Source organism: Artemia franciscana, chromosome 18 (assembly GCF_032884065.1).
Source record: "Artemia franciscana chromosome 18, ASM3288406v1, whole genome shotgun sequence".
In the NCBI taxonomy this organism is placed as follows: domain Eukaryota; kingdom Metazoa; phylum Arthropoda; class Branchiopoda; order Anostraca; family Artemiidae; genus Artemia; species Artemia franciscana.
The window spans coordinates 30,665,547-30,683,002 of record NC_088880.1 but is presented as its reverse complement, the minus strand read 5'-3'; the positions used below and the strand labels follow the sequence as shown (position 1 = coordinate 30,683,002).

At 36.3% G+C, this 17,456-nt stretch overlaps 1 protein-coding gene across 1 annotated transcript in view; it reads right to left on the bottom strand.

Annotated features, from left to right (window-relative positions):
* LOC136038863 (uncharacterized) overlaps window positions 1–17,456 on the bottom strand; it is a 131,301-nt gene that overhangs the window by 88,914 nt on the left and 24,931 nt on the right. Inside the window, exon 2 of the mRNA XM_065722316.1 lies at window positions 9,589–9,824. Within this exon, the coding sequence (XP_065578388.1) occupies window positions 9,589–9,823 (235 nt within the window). The 5' untranslated portion in view covers window position 9,824. The remainder of the gene's footprint in view (window positions 1–9,588; window positions 9,825–17,456) is intronic.

Here is a 17,456-nt window from a genome sequence, read left to right as displayed (position 1 = left end):
CAAGTTCTTTTTGAGCATTGTCCACAACGGAGGCAAGAAAAGCCCGATTCAAGTTTAACTTTTCTAAGTAAAATCCGGAAAAGTGGTAACTTCGCCGAATGCATTTGCTACTCCTTTGGTTTTTTTCTTCACAGCTTCATCAAAATTTTCTTGGTATGGTTCAAGCTGAGATTCTTGAACCGTTAATACCTCATGCGTGCCGTAACAGAAAACAACGTAGTGTGATCCGTTTTTCAAATAGTTCGTGGTAATTCACTAATCTTTCACTAAAATTTCACTAATGTTCGAATTTTATCCCATTTCATTAATAATGACTCCCGAAACACAAGGGTCACTTAGTTAGAACATTAAAAAGTTCTTTTCAAACAGTTCGTGGTAACGACCCGGCTCAATAGTAACCAAAACTCTAAAAAATAGAATTTTGATACCAATAGCTACCTCAAAAGAATCGAATTTTAATGCTGATTTTAAATATATAAGTTTCATTAAGTTTAGTCTTGCCTATCAAAAGTTACGACCCTGAGGAAATTTGCCTTATTTTAGAAAACAGGAAGAAAACACCCCTTAAAAGTCATAAAATCACTTAACGAAAATCGCACCATCAGATTCAGCGTATCAGAGAACCCTATTGTAGGAGTTTCCAGCTCCTATCTACAAAAATGTAGGATTTTTTATTTTTTGCCAGAAGGCAGATCACGGATGCGTGTTTATTTGTTTGTTTTTTTGTTTTTTTCCCAGGGGTGATTGTATCGACCTAGTCGTCCTAGAATGCTGCGAGAGGGCTCATTCTAACGGGAATGAAAAGTTCTAGTGCCCTTTTCAAGTGATCAAAAAAATTGGAGGGCACCTAGGCCCCCTCCCACGCTAATTATTTTGCCAAAGTCAAGGGATCAAAAATTCTGAGATAGCCATTTTATTCAGCATAGTCAAAACACCTTAAAACTATGTCCTTGGGGACGACTTACTCCCCCACAGTCCCCATGGGAGGGGCTACAAGTTACAAACTTTGACCAGTGTTTATATATAGTAATGGTTATTGGGGAGTGTACAGACGTTTTCAGGGGATTTTTTGGTTGGGGGAGGGGTTGAGAAGAGGGGGATATGTTGGGGGAACTTTCCACCGAGGAATTTTTCATGGAGGAAGAAAATTTCCAAGAAGGGAGCGCAGGATTTTCTAGCATTATAAAAAAAAACAATGAAAAAATAAGTATGAAAGTTTTTTTCAACTGGAAGTAAGGAGCAACATTAAAACTTAAAACGAACAGAAATTATTACGCATATCAGGGGCTCACCTCCTCCTAATACTTCGCTCTTTACGCTAAAGTATTCTTAGTAATTTCAACCAATTATTCTACGGCTTTTGTTATTCAGGGGTCATTCTTAAGAAACTGGGACAAAATTTAAGCTTTAGCGTGAAGAGTGAGGTACTGACGAGGGGGTGAACCCCTCATATATGTAATAAAAACATGAGAATACAAAAGTTCGTTGCGTAAGCTAATTTATAAGTTACGTATATCTTTTGCTAATAAAAACATTCGTAAAAATTAAAAGTTCTAGTTGCCTTTTTAAGTAACCAAAAAATCGAAGGGCAACTAGGCTTCCTCCCCCGCTCCTTTTTTTTCTCAAAATCATTCGATCAAAACTATGAAAAAGCCATTTAGCCAAAAAAAAAAAAAAATATACAAATTTCGTTTTAATTATTCCTCTGCGGAGAGCCAAAGTCAAAACATGCATTGATTCAAAAACGTTCAAAAATTAAATAAAAAAAAGTTTTTTAACTGAAAGCAAGGAGCGACATTAAAACTCAAAACGATCAGAAATTACTTCGTATATTAAAGGGGCTGCTCCCTCATCAACGCCCCGCCCCGTAAAAGGTACGTTTACCTTTTACTAATAAAAACATTCGTAAAAAATTAAAAGTTCTAGTTGCCTTTTAAGTAACCAAAAAATCGCAGGGCAACTAGGCTTCCTCCACCGTTCCTATTTTTCTCAAAATCATTCGATCAAAACTATGAGAAAGCCATTTAACAAAAAAAAAACTTAAAAATTTCGTGTTGTTATTCCTCTGCGGAGAGCCAAAATCAAAACATGCATTGATTCAAAAACGTTCAGAAATTAAATAAGAAAAACAAGTTTTTTTAGCTGAAAGTAAGGAGTGACATTAAAACTTAAAACGAACAGAAATTACTTCGTATATTAAAGGGGCTGCTCCCTCATCAACGCCCCGCTCTTTACGCTAAAGTTTTTTACTGTTTTAAAAAGAAGAGTTGAGAGAAAGAGTCAAACTTTAGCGTAAAGAGCGGGGCTTTGATGAGGAAGCAGCCCCTTTCATATATGAAGTAATTTCTGTTCGTTTCAAGTTTTAATGTCGCTCCTTACTTTCAGTTAAAAAACTTGTTTTTTTATTTAATCTTTTGAACAGTATCCACAATTCGAACCGGCCATTTTGGATATCCTTTGAATTTTGCAAACACTAGTCCTCTAATTTCGAATCCTTCAGGCATATCGAATAATTAGAAAAATGTTACCTTTTAATTGCCTTTCTTATTTATAGACGTGTCAGCCTTCGTCTGTTTCTCATTAAAATTATATAGAAAAAGTATCCAAAAAAGATTTAATTTCTTCGTCACTGAGTAATTAGGTATATTACTTTTACAAAACTTATCACTTCTATTGCGTAACACTGAAATCACTATTAAAAATATAATCCTTTTTCAACACAGGTCTTAACTGGACGAAGTCTGAATGAATACTGAAGAGGGCTCAGTAATGTATTTATTTATTGATAGTGACTTATGATCGTTTTACGCCTGAAATTTAATCTGACCTTTTTTCATTCATATTTGGTTTTTATTTCGATTCGTATTTAGCTCTTTGTAGCTAGTGGAAGAGTCACTTCTTACAATTAATTAAATAAAAAACAAGTTTTTTTTAGCTGAAAGTAAGGAGCGACATTAAAACTTAAAACGAACATAAATTACTTCGTACATGAAAGGGGCTGCTTCCTCATCAACGCCCCGCTCTTTACGCTAAAGTTTGACTCTTTCTCTCAACTCTACTTTTTAAAACAGTAAAAACTTTAACGTAAAGAGCGGGGCGTTGATGAGGAAGCAGCCCCTTTCATATACGAAGTATTTTCTGTTCGTTTTAAGTTTTAATGTCACTCCTTACTTTCAGCTAAAAAAACTTGTTTTTCTTATTTAATTTCTGAACGTTTTTGAATCAATGCATGTTTTGATTTTGGCTCTCCGCAGAGGAATAACAACACGAAATTTTTAAGTTTTTTTTTGTTAAATGGCTTTCTCAGAGTTTTGATCGAATGATTTTGAGAAAAATAGGAACGGTTGAGGAAGCCTAGTTGCCCTGCGATTTTTTGGTTACTTAAAAGGCAACTAAAACTTTTAATTTTTTACGAATGTTTTTATTAGTAAAAGGTAAACGTAACTTATAAATTAGCTTACGTAACGAACTTTTGTAATCTCATGTTTTTATTACATATATGATGGGTTCACCCCCTCGTCAGTACCTCGCTCTTTACACTAAAGATTAAATTTTGTCCCAATTCATTAAGAATGACCCCTGAATCACAAAAGCCGTAGAATAAATAGTTGAAATTACTAAAGATACTTTAGCTTTAAAAATCGCGAGGTATTAGGAGGAAATGAGCCCATCATATGCGAAATAATTTCTGTTTGTTTTAAATTTTAATGCTTCTCCTTACTTTCAGTTGAAAAAACTTTTTCATATGTATTTTTTCCTTGTATTTTTTTAAATAATGCTAGATAATCCTGCGCTCCCTTCATGGAAATTTTCTTCCCCCATGACATATTCCTCGATGGAAAGATCCCCCAACATATCCCCCTCTAGTTATACCCTCCCCCCAACCAAAAAATCCCCCTGAAAACGTCTGTACACTTCCCAATAACCATTACTATATGTAAGCACTGGTCAAAGTTTGTAAATTGTAGCCCCTCCCATGGGGACTGGGGGGAGTAAGTCGTCCCCAAAGACATAGTTATAAGGTTTTTCGACTAAATTGAATAAAATGGCTATCTCAGAATTTTGATCCGTTGACTTTGGGAAAATAATTAGCGTGGGAGGGGGCCTAGGAGCCCTCCAGTTGTTTTGGTCTCTTAAAAAGGGCACTAGAACTTTTTATTTCCGTTAGAATGAGCCCTCTCGCAAGATTCTAAGATTCTAGGACCACTGGGTCATTACGATCACCCCTGGAAAAAAAAAACAAAAAAAAACAAACAAACAAATAAACACGCATCCGTGATCTGCTTTCTGGCAAAAAATACAAAATTCCACATTTTTGTAGATAGGAACTTGAAACTTCTACATTAGGGTTCTCTGATACGTTGAATCTGATGGTGTGATTTTCGTTAAGATTCTATGATTTTAGGGGGTGTTTCTCCCTATTTTCTAAAATAAAGTAAATTTTCTCAGGCTCGTAACTTTTGATGGGTAAGACTAAACTTGATGAAACTTATATATTTAAAATCAGCATTAAAAGTTTTTTGGTTTATATTGAGTCGGGTCGCTCCTTACTACAGTTCGTTACCACGAACTGTTTGATATAATGCATAAGATAATAAATATTAACTGTAAAAGATTTATGATTGTATAGGAATTGCTCCTATTGAGTACGAGAGGGCAGAATTGACAAGATATTACAGGAGTAAGGTTACCATGAGTATGGTTACAAGGTAAGTAAGGTTACAGGAATAAGGTTAACAATTATCCCAAAAAAGGGTTAAAGAAACAAAATTACCAAAAATAGGGACTTGATGGCTTTTTTCCCGTTCTAGAGAAACTCATCAAAAAGAGGCTCGGAATAACGACTGCCGGGGCCCATGCCCCTTTATTATCAGATAAATATCCCTTTTCGCTTAATTATAGATTTACCTACAATTTAATTTTTCTTACAAGTTAGACTCGTGTAGAGGCTAGTATGATTTAGATGTTATAATTTCGCAAGAGGGAAGAAATTAGTTTGTATTGAAGTAGTAGCTAAATCTTGCATTGAAAAAAAATATCTGTTAAAAGCAAGTTCAATTTTGATTTCTCATTCATACAGTGTTGATTCAGAGTTCAAGGTGTGAGGACCTCTTTTTGGATTGAACCTATCACTAATATTTGGTAAAGGATTATCGTCACTACCTGACCCATAGCCTATATTTTCATGATAATTAATTCAGTGTCCAAAGTATTATAAATAAGCGGATTATTTTCAGACTTGAGTGAAAATTCCCTTGGGAACTGTGAATTCTCTTACTGATATTTTCATGACCTATATATGATATAGGTCAGGATTAAGCAGCTGCGAAAATAACTATAATTTCCGATATTATAGACAATTGTGTTACGATAAAGGTTAGAGGAGAGAAGTAAGCAGAAGGGTGGGGAAGAGCTGTTTGCAAGAGCCGTGGTACCCGCCGGGCTTGTCCCTTAAATTGTGGGGACAAGGTAGACAGCCTCCAACGCTTTCCTTACTTCTCTCGCAAGTGAACCTTCAATCTAGAGAAAATGGGAACTGTTAATTGGTGCGAAGATAAACTTTTCTACGATCCTGTGCTTTGTACAGAAAAATCTTGCTAAAGGAGTTTCGCCCGATACGATAAAAGAGTACATGGCCGATTTTTTCGAGTCTTCTTCTCTTTGTGAGACCCGTAAATTGCTTTTTTTTAAAGCTTTTTCCGAATGAAGTCCCATCGAATTGCGTCGGAGCCAATGCTGCATTGAACTGTGCTTCGGACATTATTCCTTCGCTTGCAAAGTGCGATTCCCAGAACATGAAGCTTTCGGACTTTGTTATCAAATGTCCCAGCGAAGTGCCAGTGATCCCTGTTGATGCCTTCAGTACCCTCAGTGCCAAGGTGAACTCTTGTCTTGAACAGCTGCGTGATATTGTGTCCAATGCTACTGAGGGACAGTCTAATTTTGTAGCCCCTACTCAAAATACGAAAAAACCGTCCTACGCTGTCGTTGTAAGAAACCCACCCCCGGAGCTCAGCGACCCTATCTTTCGTATGAAGAAGCTCGAAACGTTGGATCGTAACTCTGAAATCTAAGCCACACAGCAGAAACTGGGTTGTGATGGTACGTGATAAGTTCTCCGATTGGCTCTCAACAATGCTAATAAATGAAGGCTCAAACTCCGTTTAGCTTTATGTCCCTTAATATTAATGGCACAAAAGACAAGGATCTACTGATTAGTGAGTTGCTTGAAAATGATATCGTGTTTTTACAGGAGCACCTTCTCTCTAAAGTGAATGTTGAAAGCCTAAAGCTTTATCGGGTTTAGAACCCCTAAAGCGTTCTATAGCCTAAATGCGGTGATACCGTATTTATAAAAATTTATTTCCCCTGTAATAAAAAGAATATGCTGCCATTGTCTAGTTTTTCAAAAGCATGTAATCACCTACGAACAGTACTTAGCGACCTTCCGAAACGAAATACCAAATGGGTTCTCGTCGGCGACATGAACACTGACTTATTATCTATTTCTGACCGATCTTAAATCTTTCTCGATTTACTACCTGGAGGATTTCATCTTGCTGATAAAGATCTTCTATTTACTTATATTCACAATCGTGGTGGTCTTACTTCCAACCTTGATCATGTAATTGTGTCAGATTCAACTCTACTTTCATCAATAGTTCATGTGGACGACTCTAAAATCGATGACGATCATTTACCAATCATGTGCCAACTATCTTGCTCCATGGCGAGCTCTGTGAAACGTAACTCTCTCAAGTGGTTCTCAAAGTTAAATTGGGAAAATACCGATGTAAAGTGAAGATGGCTAAACAAAAAGCTAAGTTCTGGCTCCGTATGTCGATAGCCTGTGATCGTCCTCCTTCTGGTTCAGTACACCAAATAAAACAGAAAACCAAACGAAAGTACAAATATTTCCTGCGTAGTGCGAGACTGAATGCCTGGGATGGTCCTTGTGACAAGAAATCCTGGAATCGTGTTATAAACAGTGTAAAGTATTCACCTCCAATTAATCCGTCTCTTCGGCTATGTGAATTCGTTTCTCATTATAAAAATATTTTGCTTTCATTTAATATTAATCTCCAAAATCATTTTACAAAGCTTGTCAACTCAATCCTCCCAATTCGTATCAACCAATCTCAAGTGTTATCGGTGGAATCTGGTGTTATACTCCTAGCTCTTAAGCAAGTGAATAAGTCTGAGTCTTTCGATAGTAATGGTCTTTGCTTCAAGTTTTTTGCTTATGATTGTCCTGAACTGCTGAAGCATTTGCAGTTATTGTTTCAGCTGTGTTTGGCACAGTCCGTTGTGCCAGATAGTTTTTTGTCTGGTTGTATATCTCCCATAGTCAAGAGGGGTAAGGACCCCAGTTCCTGCTCTAATTACCGTCCTATCACTGTGTCTTGTTTTGTTAGTAAGCTATTTGAATATCTACTGCTACCGGCCATTAACTCCAAGTGCAATTTTACGCCCTTCCAGCTTGGTTTTAGAAAAGGTATGGGCTGCGTTTAAGCTCACCATATTGTGGGTCGGCTAATGAAACAAGCTGTTGCTCAAAAAAGTCCCCTGTATTGTTTGACTGTTGGCATATCTAGTGCTTTTGACATTGTAATTCATTCAACTGCTTTGTTTTCTCTAGCAGCCTCAGGTGTTAACCTTTCTATTGTTTCCGTGCTTAAGTATTGGTATGCTAATTCTTCAGTTAGGGTGAAGTGGAATGGAACTGTAGGGGAGTATATTCCTGTTAAAAAAGGCGTTAGGCAAGGTGCCGTGTTATCCCCGAGTATATTTAAATGTGTTTAAGCTTCGTGTCTCCAGCGTCTTCAACTGTCAATATTTTACAATGATAATTTAGGCATTAGTCACTTTGCATATGCTGATGATGTTCTGCTTCTTAGCCGGACAAAACATAGTCTAATTACCAGCTTTGACCGACTTTCAGCCGCACTATCCACAGTAGGCCTTTCAGTTAATGCCTCCAAATGTGAGTTTTTGTGGTTTTGGGAGTCCTCGACCAGCATCACCTCTTTGCTTGGGTTCTTCAACTATTCCATGTTCAGCAAGTATCACATGGTTGGGACTCTCTTTTTCCACGTCACTTTCGTCTACTTGCTTCGCTATTACGTCAAGTGTGCTGAAAAGTATGCGGGTTGGTTACGGAAAAAATTCACCAAATCGTGGTCGGTATAACCGAAAAGGACTATGCCGTCTTTATTCTAGTTTTTGTGCCCCTGCTGTTTTTTATCTTTTTGGTTTTGCTTTCCTCCTTCGCAAGAAGAATACAAAGAAAATACGCTCAGGATATTTTAAGTATTGCAAGTATTTGCTGCGTCTGCCTCGGTGGTATCGGAATCGTACAGTCGTTTCTAAATTTGACATCGTTGATGCGCCCTCGCGACTGAAACATTTATCTAAAGATATATCTCTTAAAACTCAGCAAATGATTGGTGTTTTTGACCCTCTTTGGCCATTTTTTGAATTGAGGTAATTTATTTATGTTGTATGTTGTGATGCTGTTATATTATTTATGTTGTTATTTTTTTTCTTTTTTTGCGTGTGTTTACTCCACAGTTTAATGTATTTTGTGGGTTATAAATAAATTTTTATTATTATTACATTTTATTGGTCCACATGATGGTGAAAGAGGTGATCTTAAATTTGTCCGCGTATAGGCTTTTTGAAGTAGTTCCTGTCTACAGTTTGGCGAATTAATATATGTCTAAAACTAGTTGGTCTTTCTTTCCTTTTTTATTACTAATTTCATGAAATATATATGTCACCAGTGACGAGCATGAAACTTCTGCAATTAAGTTTCCAAAAAAAGCTCGTACAATAAATTATAGAATGAATTAAAGAGAACAATAAAAAAAACTAAAAAGAAAATGATGACGAATTATTTCACCAGACATGCTTAAAAATGATAACCGTAAATTCGTAAATGATTTTCTGTAAACGAAAAAAAAAGTTGAGGATATACGCATCCTCAAGAGGAGTGAGAAAGGGACTCTGGGAGTATTTTCCAAAGCAATTTCTGTCCAATTATTAAACATGGATGGTATTATAGCCAGCACTAAAGCATAGAGATTTGTGCCTATTCTGAAGGGGCCGAAATCGTACTATAATGGTAGCAGTAGTAGCTGCAATCTAGTGAAAAGCCCTCAGTGGCCAAAAAAATATATACATTTTAGAAAATGATCTATTGATAAAATTTTACACTTAAAGTTGATTCAGGAATGACAGCTATTATATACATTGATCTTATGGTGAATGCTTATTAAGAAAACACTTTTCTTTTGTCAATTTTGAAAGGGCTTCAAATTCATCGTAAATGGTGGATGAAATAAAAAATACACTTTAGGAATGAACATGATCAATAAGACCTTAAACAAGAGGTTTTGAGCCCCCCATCTTGGAAAACCAGGAAAATCACTTTGTTTCGCATACGTATCACAATTAAGAGATCTGGACATAAAAAAGGGTGGAAACACCTGTGATAGTTGGTGTAACCAATAAAGTATAATATGGTGCACAATTGTGGTAGCTGGTGGAAGGAAAGCTTTCATAGTCTTTGAATCTAAATTCACTTACTCCAAACATGAACTCGCCATCCTGCATTATTTTTCTTGTCAGGATTCGAGACTGATAACGCCATGTCTGTCGATGATGATTCTGGTGATAATACTGTTATTTCTGGGGAAGTTGAATTGTCGATTGTAGCTTGTCGTAATTTCTTAAATAGGTCCTTCGTTTTGCCACGAGTTTTTCCACAGGCTTGCTTCCAAGTGGCAAATATTTTACGTGTCGTCACTTCCGGATCTGTCATTCTGGAATATAAGTCTTAATACGAACAAATGAAATTTCAAATAGGGATAAGTCCTTTCATTAGACAGTGAAAAACAAATGCAAAAGATTCTGGATATTTCGGCCACATACATCAGTGATCGTCATCAGTAGATAAACTGAAGTATTATGATTAAAGCAAACTATATTTACACAGAATAGCATAATTACTTCTTCTTATCTCCAAAAAATTACACACTTAATGATAAAATTATAATTACATAAATTATAGTTAAAATTATATGGCGTTTTCTTTTTTTGCCATTTTGGCAAATATTTTACAAGTTGTCATTTCTGGATCTGTGATTCTGAATGAGGAGTTCTAGGCAGAAAAAAAGTGTTACACTGCCAGTTGTCCCACTTAACAAGATGAAGAGAAGGGGACAAGGCTACTTTTTATTTTTTAATATGAAGATGCAAAGGAAAGTATTTTCTTAGAATCTAGGAGTATATTCTTTTATTTTTTTTTCAAATAAAAATACAAAAAAGTTGTTTTTATCAAAATCTATGTTTGGCTTCCCCCTACCAGATTCTGTGGCATCCCTTGATGTTGTTTTCATGTGGATTTTATACCTTTTTTTGTCGATGGTTAGACGATCTCTTTTAAATTTCAGACTTTTTATGGTATGCTCCATAATTTCCGGAATTGATAGTATGCTTGCCGTTTTCTGTTTATTTTATTTTCTATTTTGTTACGGACAAAATCCTCTATGGGCGATAAAATAGGTTCATCTCTCTTTACGCAAGACTAAAATTAAGAAAACTATTCTCTTTCTAGGTGGATTATAATAAAATAATATCAAATTTAAACATGTTTTCTGGATTTTTTCTCAGCTAAGAAAACCTTTTAGATTTATTCAATAAAATTGCAAAATTTACATATCCTCCAGTCGATCTGAGACCCTGCTAAATGTTTTACCAGCTGCACATAGTATCATAAATAAAGATGGCAGCTTCTCATGTATCTACAATTGTGGAGCAGTTTCTGATTTGGACCATTGCATGTGCTTGCCCTTTCTTCATTCCTCTGAGTTCATTTCCACGATGAGGAAAGAGAATATGACCATCTCCCTCTTAATTTAGATGTATCCATTAGATCTACAATCAGTTTCAGTGCTCCTCCTAAGCCTAAGAAATGGAAATGCAAATTGGTCACTTTATTTTTCGACTCTCGATTTTCTGCTATCCACTATCACGGTGCCTTATCATCTTCTTGGTGCTGGTTATTTTTTCAGTGATGTTCTTGGTAAGTTAAACTCTTACTACAGAAATATCATTTCTTCAGTTAAACAAACTGAACCAATGGCTGTTCCGTTGATGCGAATCTCGAAGAATCTTCTTCTAGTGATGTTATTCCAAGATTGTCGTGGATTAAACATTATGGACGCATCGTTTCCGGGATTAATTATGATGTTCATAGCCGTTTTACTGCTTTGGTGGTGAAGGTTCTTACTCATAGTGTGAATCAAAGACATGTTATACCTGTTAATGAATATAATATTATGAAATTTCTTCGACGGTCAAAGTCTTGTGACCTTAATGGTATTTGTGCGGCTCATCTTGATCCGAGGTCAGCTGAACTTCTATTGCATCTTCAATTATTATTCCAGACGTGCCTTTCAAGATCTATTGTTCCTGATTCATTTTTATGTGGAAGTGTTGCAACTATATTAAAGAAAGGAAAAGATCTAAATATGTGTAATTCTTACAGGCCGATTACCGTCACCTGTACTCTAAGTCAATTATTTGAGTACGTTCTACGTCCTCATATCAATGAATTTGTTAATTATGAGGCTAAACAGTTCGGCTTCAGTGTCAAGTCTGAGCTGTCAACATGCTAGTCGTTTTTTAACCCAGCTTATTAAAGAAGCCACTCGGGGTAGTTATAGTCTTCATTTTTTGCACCCATGATATATCTAAGGCATTCGATAGTGTTTGCCATGCTCAAGGTTGGTATGCTCTTTGTCAACTTGGTGTGAATGCGTCTGTGATTCTGATTTTGAAGTTTTGGTATTCAAATTCTTATTGAAGACTAAAGTCAGGAAATGGTGATTTTTTCGGACATATACCAGTCAAGTGTGGAGTTAGACAGGGGGGAGTTCTCTCCCCTTATATCTTTAATGCCTCTATTGAAAATGTCTTGTCTGGTATACGCAGTTCTTGTTTTACACGATTCACAGACGTATCATACTTAGCTTATGCTGACGACTTGCTTCTTATTAGCTGAACTAAGGCCGATTTAACGTGTTCTGTCCGATCAGTCGCTAATACATTTGGAAGAATTGGATTATTGCTAAATCTAGATAAATGTGAATTTCTTATATTTAATGGGGTTAGTTCGTCTCATTCTATGGATTGCAGTTCTTTTTCCGTACCACAAGTCACTTCTTTTCGATGGCTTGGAATTTCTGTTTGCAACTTTCTAAGCTCTTTTCATTTTCAAACGAACAGGATATTCAATTGAAGCTTAAACTGGGGTATTCTAAGCTTAAATCGTGGACATTTCCGGTGCAAGCACTTACAAAGCTGTACTCGAGTTTCTGCTACCCCTCTGTATTATTTTATGCTGGGTTTTATGTGCTTCTGATTAAAGGTAGCGTAAGGAGGGTTAAGACGGATTACTATCGTTATTGTAAGTTCTTACTTTATTTACCACGATCATTTCGGAACCGAAGGTTAATTAGTAATTATTCGGCAACGGATATTGTTCTCTCAGTGGAAAAACTAAGTTCAAAATTAATTTATGAAGCGCCAGTCCGTCTTGGTGCTAACAATCATCTTATCCGCCTTTTTTGCTAAATTGTTATTTCTTTGTCCTGTACTTTGTGTTGTTTGTAGTTCTTTGTTTTTTCTCCTTACACTCCACTTTTTCCCTTTTGTAAGTGGGTGAAAAATAAATTATTAATATAATGGTCCTTTCTCAATGCTAATTAAGGCTTTTACATTCCTTGCTAAAATCAGTTCTTGGGTATACCGGCAACCCTGATCTTAAATCATGGTAGCAACTTGCTAATTTTGGACTCCTAAGTTATTTAAATCTTAGTAGTAGTAGCTTGCTAGTAGGGTAGTAGTTTGCTAGTTCCGGTACCTTTTGGAATCCAAAACTTTACTTATTTGGCATAACCGGAACTATAGATCTATAATGAGTTCCCTCTGCTACTTGGTAACTGTATTAACTAAATATTTTAAAAGATCTGATAATTTTTTAATTCGGTTCTGAAGGGGGGGGGGGACTTTGGGAAATTTTTCTTTTATTACAGTATCCATTGAAAACTTGTATTAAGCCTAACACTTGATTTTGTTCTTATGACTTTATACTTTATTTTTTTGTGAGGAATGGGCGATAGAGGTTGTTCATCAACAAAGACTCTCAATTTCCATTCATCTATGTTATTGATTTGTGTTTCCCAAACAAACCATTTGTAAAAGTACCGATTCTATGGTTACCCATTAGATTTACTACTATTACTGCTTTAGCACCAAGCCACCTGCAGCGAACACACCCTTGCATGCTCCCTCTCCAAGCTGCAGATTTTACTTTCCTCAAATGAATTTCCATTTTTCTATTCAATTCTCCATTGTAACTTTTTCCCACTCCGTTCGGGGACGACCTGCTTTTTTTAATTTGAATGGAAAAGAGCAAAATCACTGGCAAATTATCTTTCTTCATGTGCGTAACGTGTCCTAATCATTTCGACCTTTCACTCACTATAGCACTAGTATGTGTAAATTTGGGCTGCTGGTGACTCATCCACGAAAAAAAAGAGGTCAAAAAGACAAGAAGAACTTCTTGTAGATTATTTCGATGGTGCATTAACTCTCACTGGTCGTGATTGGTCAAAAAACAGAAAACAGATATGCCCCAAGCGGAGGCTATATTTTGTGGCGTGTTATTGTTTAAAAATTTGACTTAATTCTATTTTGTTGCTACAAGTATTTATTACTAAGTTTCATACCTATTGCAAAGCGCCTGTAAAATATCATTCTCGTTTAGACTATAGGCTTATGGAAGTTAGTAAGTTCTGTATAGGAAGCAATTCCTATGTTAATGAGGTACGTTGTACGAGGCTCTAAGGTCTCTGCTAGCTTGTCCAGTATATGTAAAATATAACCGTTTGGTAGTACCGGCGGGTTTTCACCACAATCCCATCTCCAACCTTGGATATCTGAAGTGGCAAGCGAATACAGACCTTTGAGGAAATGTCCCAAGGAGAGTTTTTTCTCCCTCTAGAAATGGTTTGGTCGATTCTAAGGATATAAATATTTGGAACCGACCAATATGGATTTTTGGGCTCGATACATATACCGATATATTGGTAACGATACCGATATAATTTGCCGATAAATTCCACTCTGGAAAAAACCTTACCTAAAGTTTAAACCCCCAACTATCTGCTTATACTCGTACTCGCTTGTTTCTTCTTTGTCTATAGACCAATGAACAGCCTCAATAATTCACTGTGGATTTCAAAAATTAAGAAATTTAAAATAATTTTTGATTTTGTTTATCTTTTCTGATCAGCAGCTTCTGAGCACACAAACGAAATAGCAGAATTGCAGATAGCAGAAGTGAATTGCAGACAATTGCAGAAGTGACAGAAAGGAACAAAAAATAGTCAAAGATGCGGGTTTAGTTACATAAACAGAAATGCGTGAAGAAATAATTGAAAGAAGTGTAAAATATCTATTGAAATTGATTATTCAAAATCCCAATTTCAATAGCGGGACTTTGAATTTTAATCATTCACGTATTAAAGCGAAAACTTTACATTCATATGATATGGTGTCTTACTAACAAATCCATGCTAGGCAAACTGGATAAATTTGACCAGAATGTCAAGAATGCGGACACACAGACTAAATTTCCAAGATCTGTTTTCACACTGCGGTGACGCGACTGGTACGGGGTCATTCCATTTTGTCACAGGCCTACCCGGGTTTACTATTGCAGTTACCAGTCCCGCAGAGTCGAGCCTCTGATATTGCGAAATTATTTTCTTTGAGATAAGGACATTTCTGAAAAGAGATGATTCTCCAAACACTGGCACTCGTATCCATCTATGTTCCCAATACACACATACCCCGATGTACTATTGGGGTTGCTAAAACCTTTTTTGGCATCATTCTAAGAATATGCAAATCAGTTTCCGAGGATTTCTTGAATTTCAAAAATAATGCATTATAAAGCATTAGTAAAAAAGCAAAAACTTATTAATTGTTATAGACTTTGTCATCCTAACTCTTCCCTTGCCCATAGTGCCAGCTATAGTTCGCCATCTTCTGATGTCCTTGTTTGTTTTGCTGATGGCAGCACACTTGGCACTTCAAGAAATTGCGAATCAGAGCCTCGATTAAATTTAATTTCGAGCAGTTTTATGGCTTGATGCTAATTATCTCACCCTATATTTTTCTAAGTCGTTTTTTTTTATATATTTTCGCATGTCTCTCAGATTTATCTCCAGTTATTAGAAATTCATCAGCTAAATGGGACAATTCATAGATCTGAAGATCAATATGTTCGTCTTTTGGGCATTCTTGCTGATGAAACTTTATCTTTAAAACATCACATTGATTTGATTAAAATGAAGATATGCAGGAGTCCTGGCATTTTAAGGAAGCTTAAACATACTTTTTCTGGATCAGTTTTGAAAATCCCCTTTTCACTTGATTCAATCACACGTTTCTTACTGTCCAAAAGTATGGATGTCACCCTTTCCTTCATTGTTAAACCCACTTCCTAAGGTTTACAATAAAGCTAGAAACCTCATTAAGGAAACTATTCGTTCAGAATTTATCCCATTACTTGATCCCGAGTCACTTAATATTCTTTCGCGTGCATGTTTTACTTTTTCTCAGCTTATGATGACTTCCCCCATCCCCTAAGTGTTTCGCCGTCTTTTACCTCTGAACAGAAAAATTATAATCTTCGCAATACCAAAAATCATGGGCTCTGAGGTTAGGAATAAGCTACTGAAGATTATGAACATGATTTTTGAGAAAGGGGAAGTACCCAATAATTTTAGGAAAACCTTAATTAAACCACTGTATAAGAAAGGTGACAAGAGTGAGTGTCGTAATTATCAAGGCATTAGTCTAGTCTCTGTAGGTAGCAAATTACTGAGTAATATGATACTTTTTAGACTGAAAGATCCTGTAGACAAAATTTTAAGGGAAGAACAATGCGGCTTTAGAAAAGGTCGAGGATGTGTCGACCAAGTTTTCACTCTTAGGTTAATAATTGAGAAGTCCCTTCGTTGTCAAACACCTTTGATCCTCGGTTTTATCGATTATGAGCAAGCTTTCGATTCTGTTGATAGAAGAGCGTTAACAAAGGTCTTATTGTTATATGGTTTACCAGAAAAATACATTAAAGGGATTTGTGCTATGTACGAGAATAATACTGCTGCGGTTAAGGTAGGAAATGAGGTTAGCAACTGGTTTTGTATTAAATCAGGAGTTAAGCAAGGTTGTGTCCTATCCCCATTTATATGGATCATAATGATGGATTTCGTCTTAAGGAGCACAGGAAAGGCAATTGGAGACCATGGAATCAAATGGGGAGGAAAAACACTCCTGGACTTAGATTATGCTGATGATTAGAGCATATTAGATGAAAGTGTGAGCAAAACGAATGCATTTTTAGAGGTTTTGCGAGTTCAGGGTGCTAAAATAGGCTTGAAAGTTAATGTTAAGAAGACTAAGTCACTAAGGCTAGGTTTAAGTGAAGGTGAACAGGTGACATTAGGTAACGAAAAGATTGATCAGATTGGGGGCTTCAGTTACCTTGGTAGTATTATTAGTAAAGATGATGGGAGCATTGAAGATGTTAAAAGTAGAATAGATAAGGCTCAGGGTGTTTTTTCACAGTTAAAAAAAGTTTGGAAGAATAGAAAGATAAGTCTGCAAACCAAGATTAGAATATTGGAAGTAACAGTGATGACAGTGGTCAAATATGGCTCTGAAGCATGGGCGCTCCGAAAAGCAGATGAAAATTTACTAGATGTTTTCCAGAGAAATTGCCTACGGATTGTTCTGGGTACCCGGTTGACTGACCGTATTTCAAACAGTAGGTTTTACGAAAAATGTGGTTCAATCCCGCTTTCTAGGGCTATAATGAAAAAAAGGTTGAGATGGCTAGACCACGTTCTATGGATGAAGAATGACAGATTACCGAAGATTGTCCTTTTTGGCCAATTGTCTGGGGCTACACGGAAAGCAGGTCGTCTTTGGCTGGGTTGGGAGGATGTCATAAATAAAGATTTAAAGGAAATGGGAACTTCCTGGGAGGGTGTAAAGAAGGAGGCTTTAACTAGATTAGGTTGGAGGAGGAGCGTGCGTAGCTGTGTTGGCCTCAGGCGGCTTGGTGCTGCAGTGAGTTATTAGTAGTTGTAGTAGTAGTATTCAATTTATTTAGTTTTTTCTATAATTTTTATTTTATTTATATCTTCCTTTCTTCTCCTTTATGCTCTTGTCTATGTGAGTAAGTGGTTATTTTAATTTTGTTTTGTTTTTTCTTCTCTGAGTAAGTGGCTCGTTTGTCTTCCCCTTTCATTAAAGGCCAAAGGGCCTTTGGGGGAATAGTGAAATGTAATATTGTATGGGTAAAGGTAAAAAAG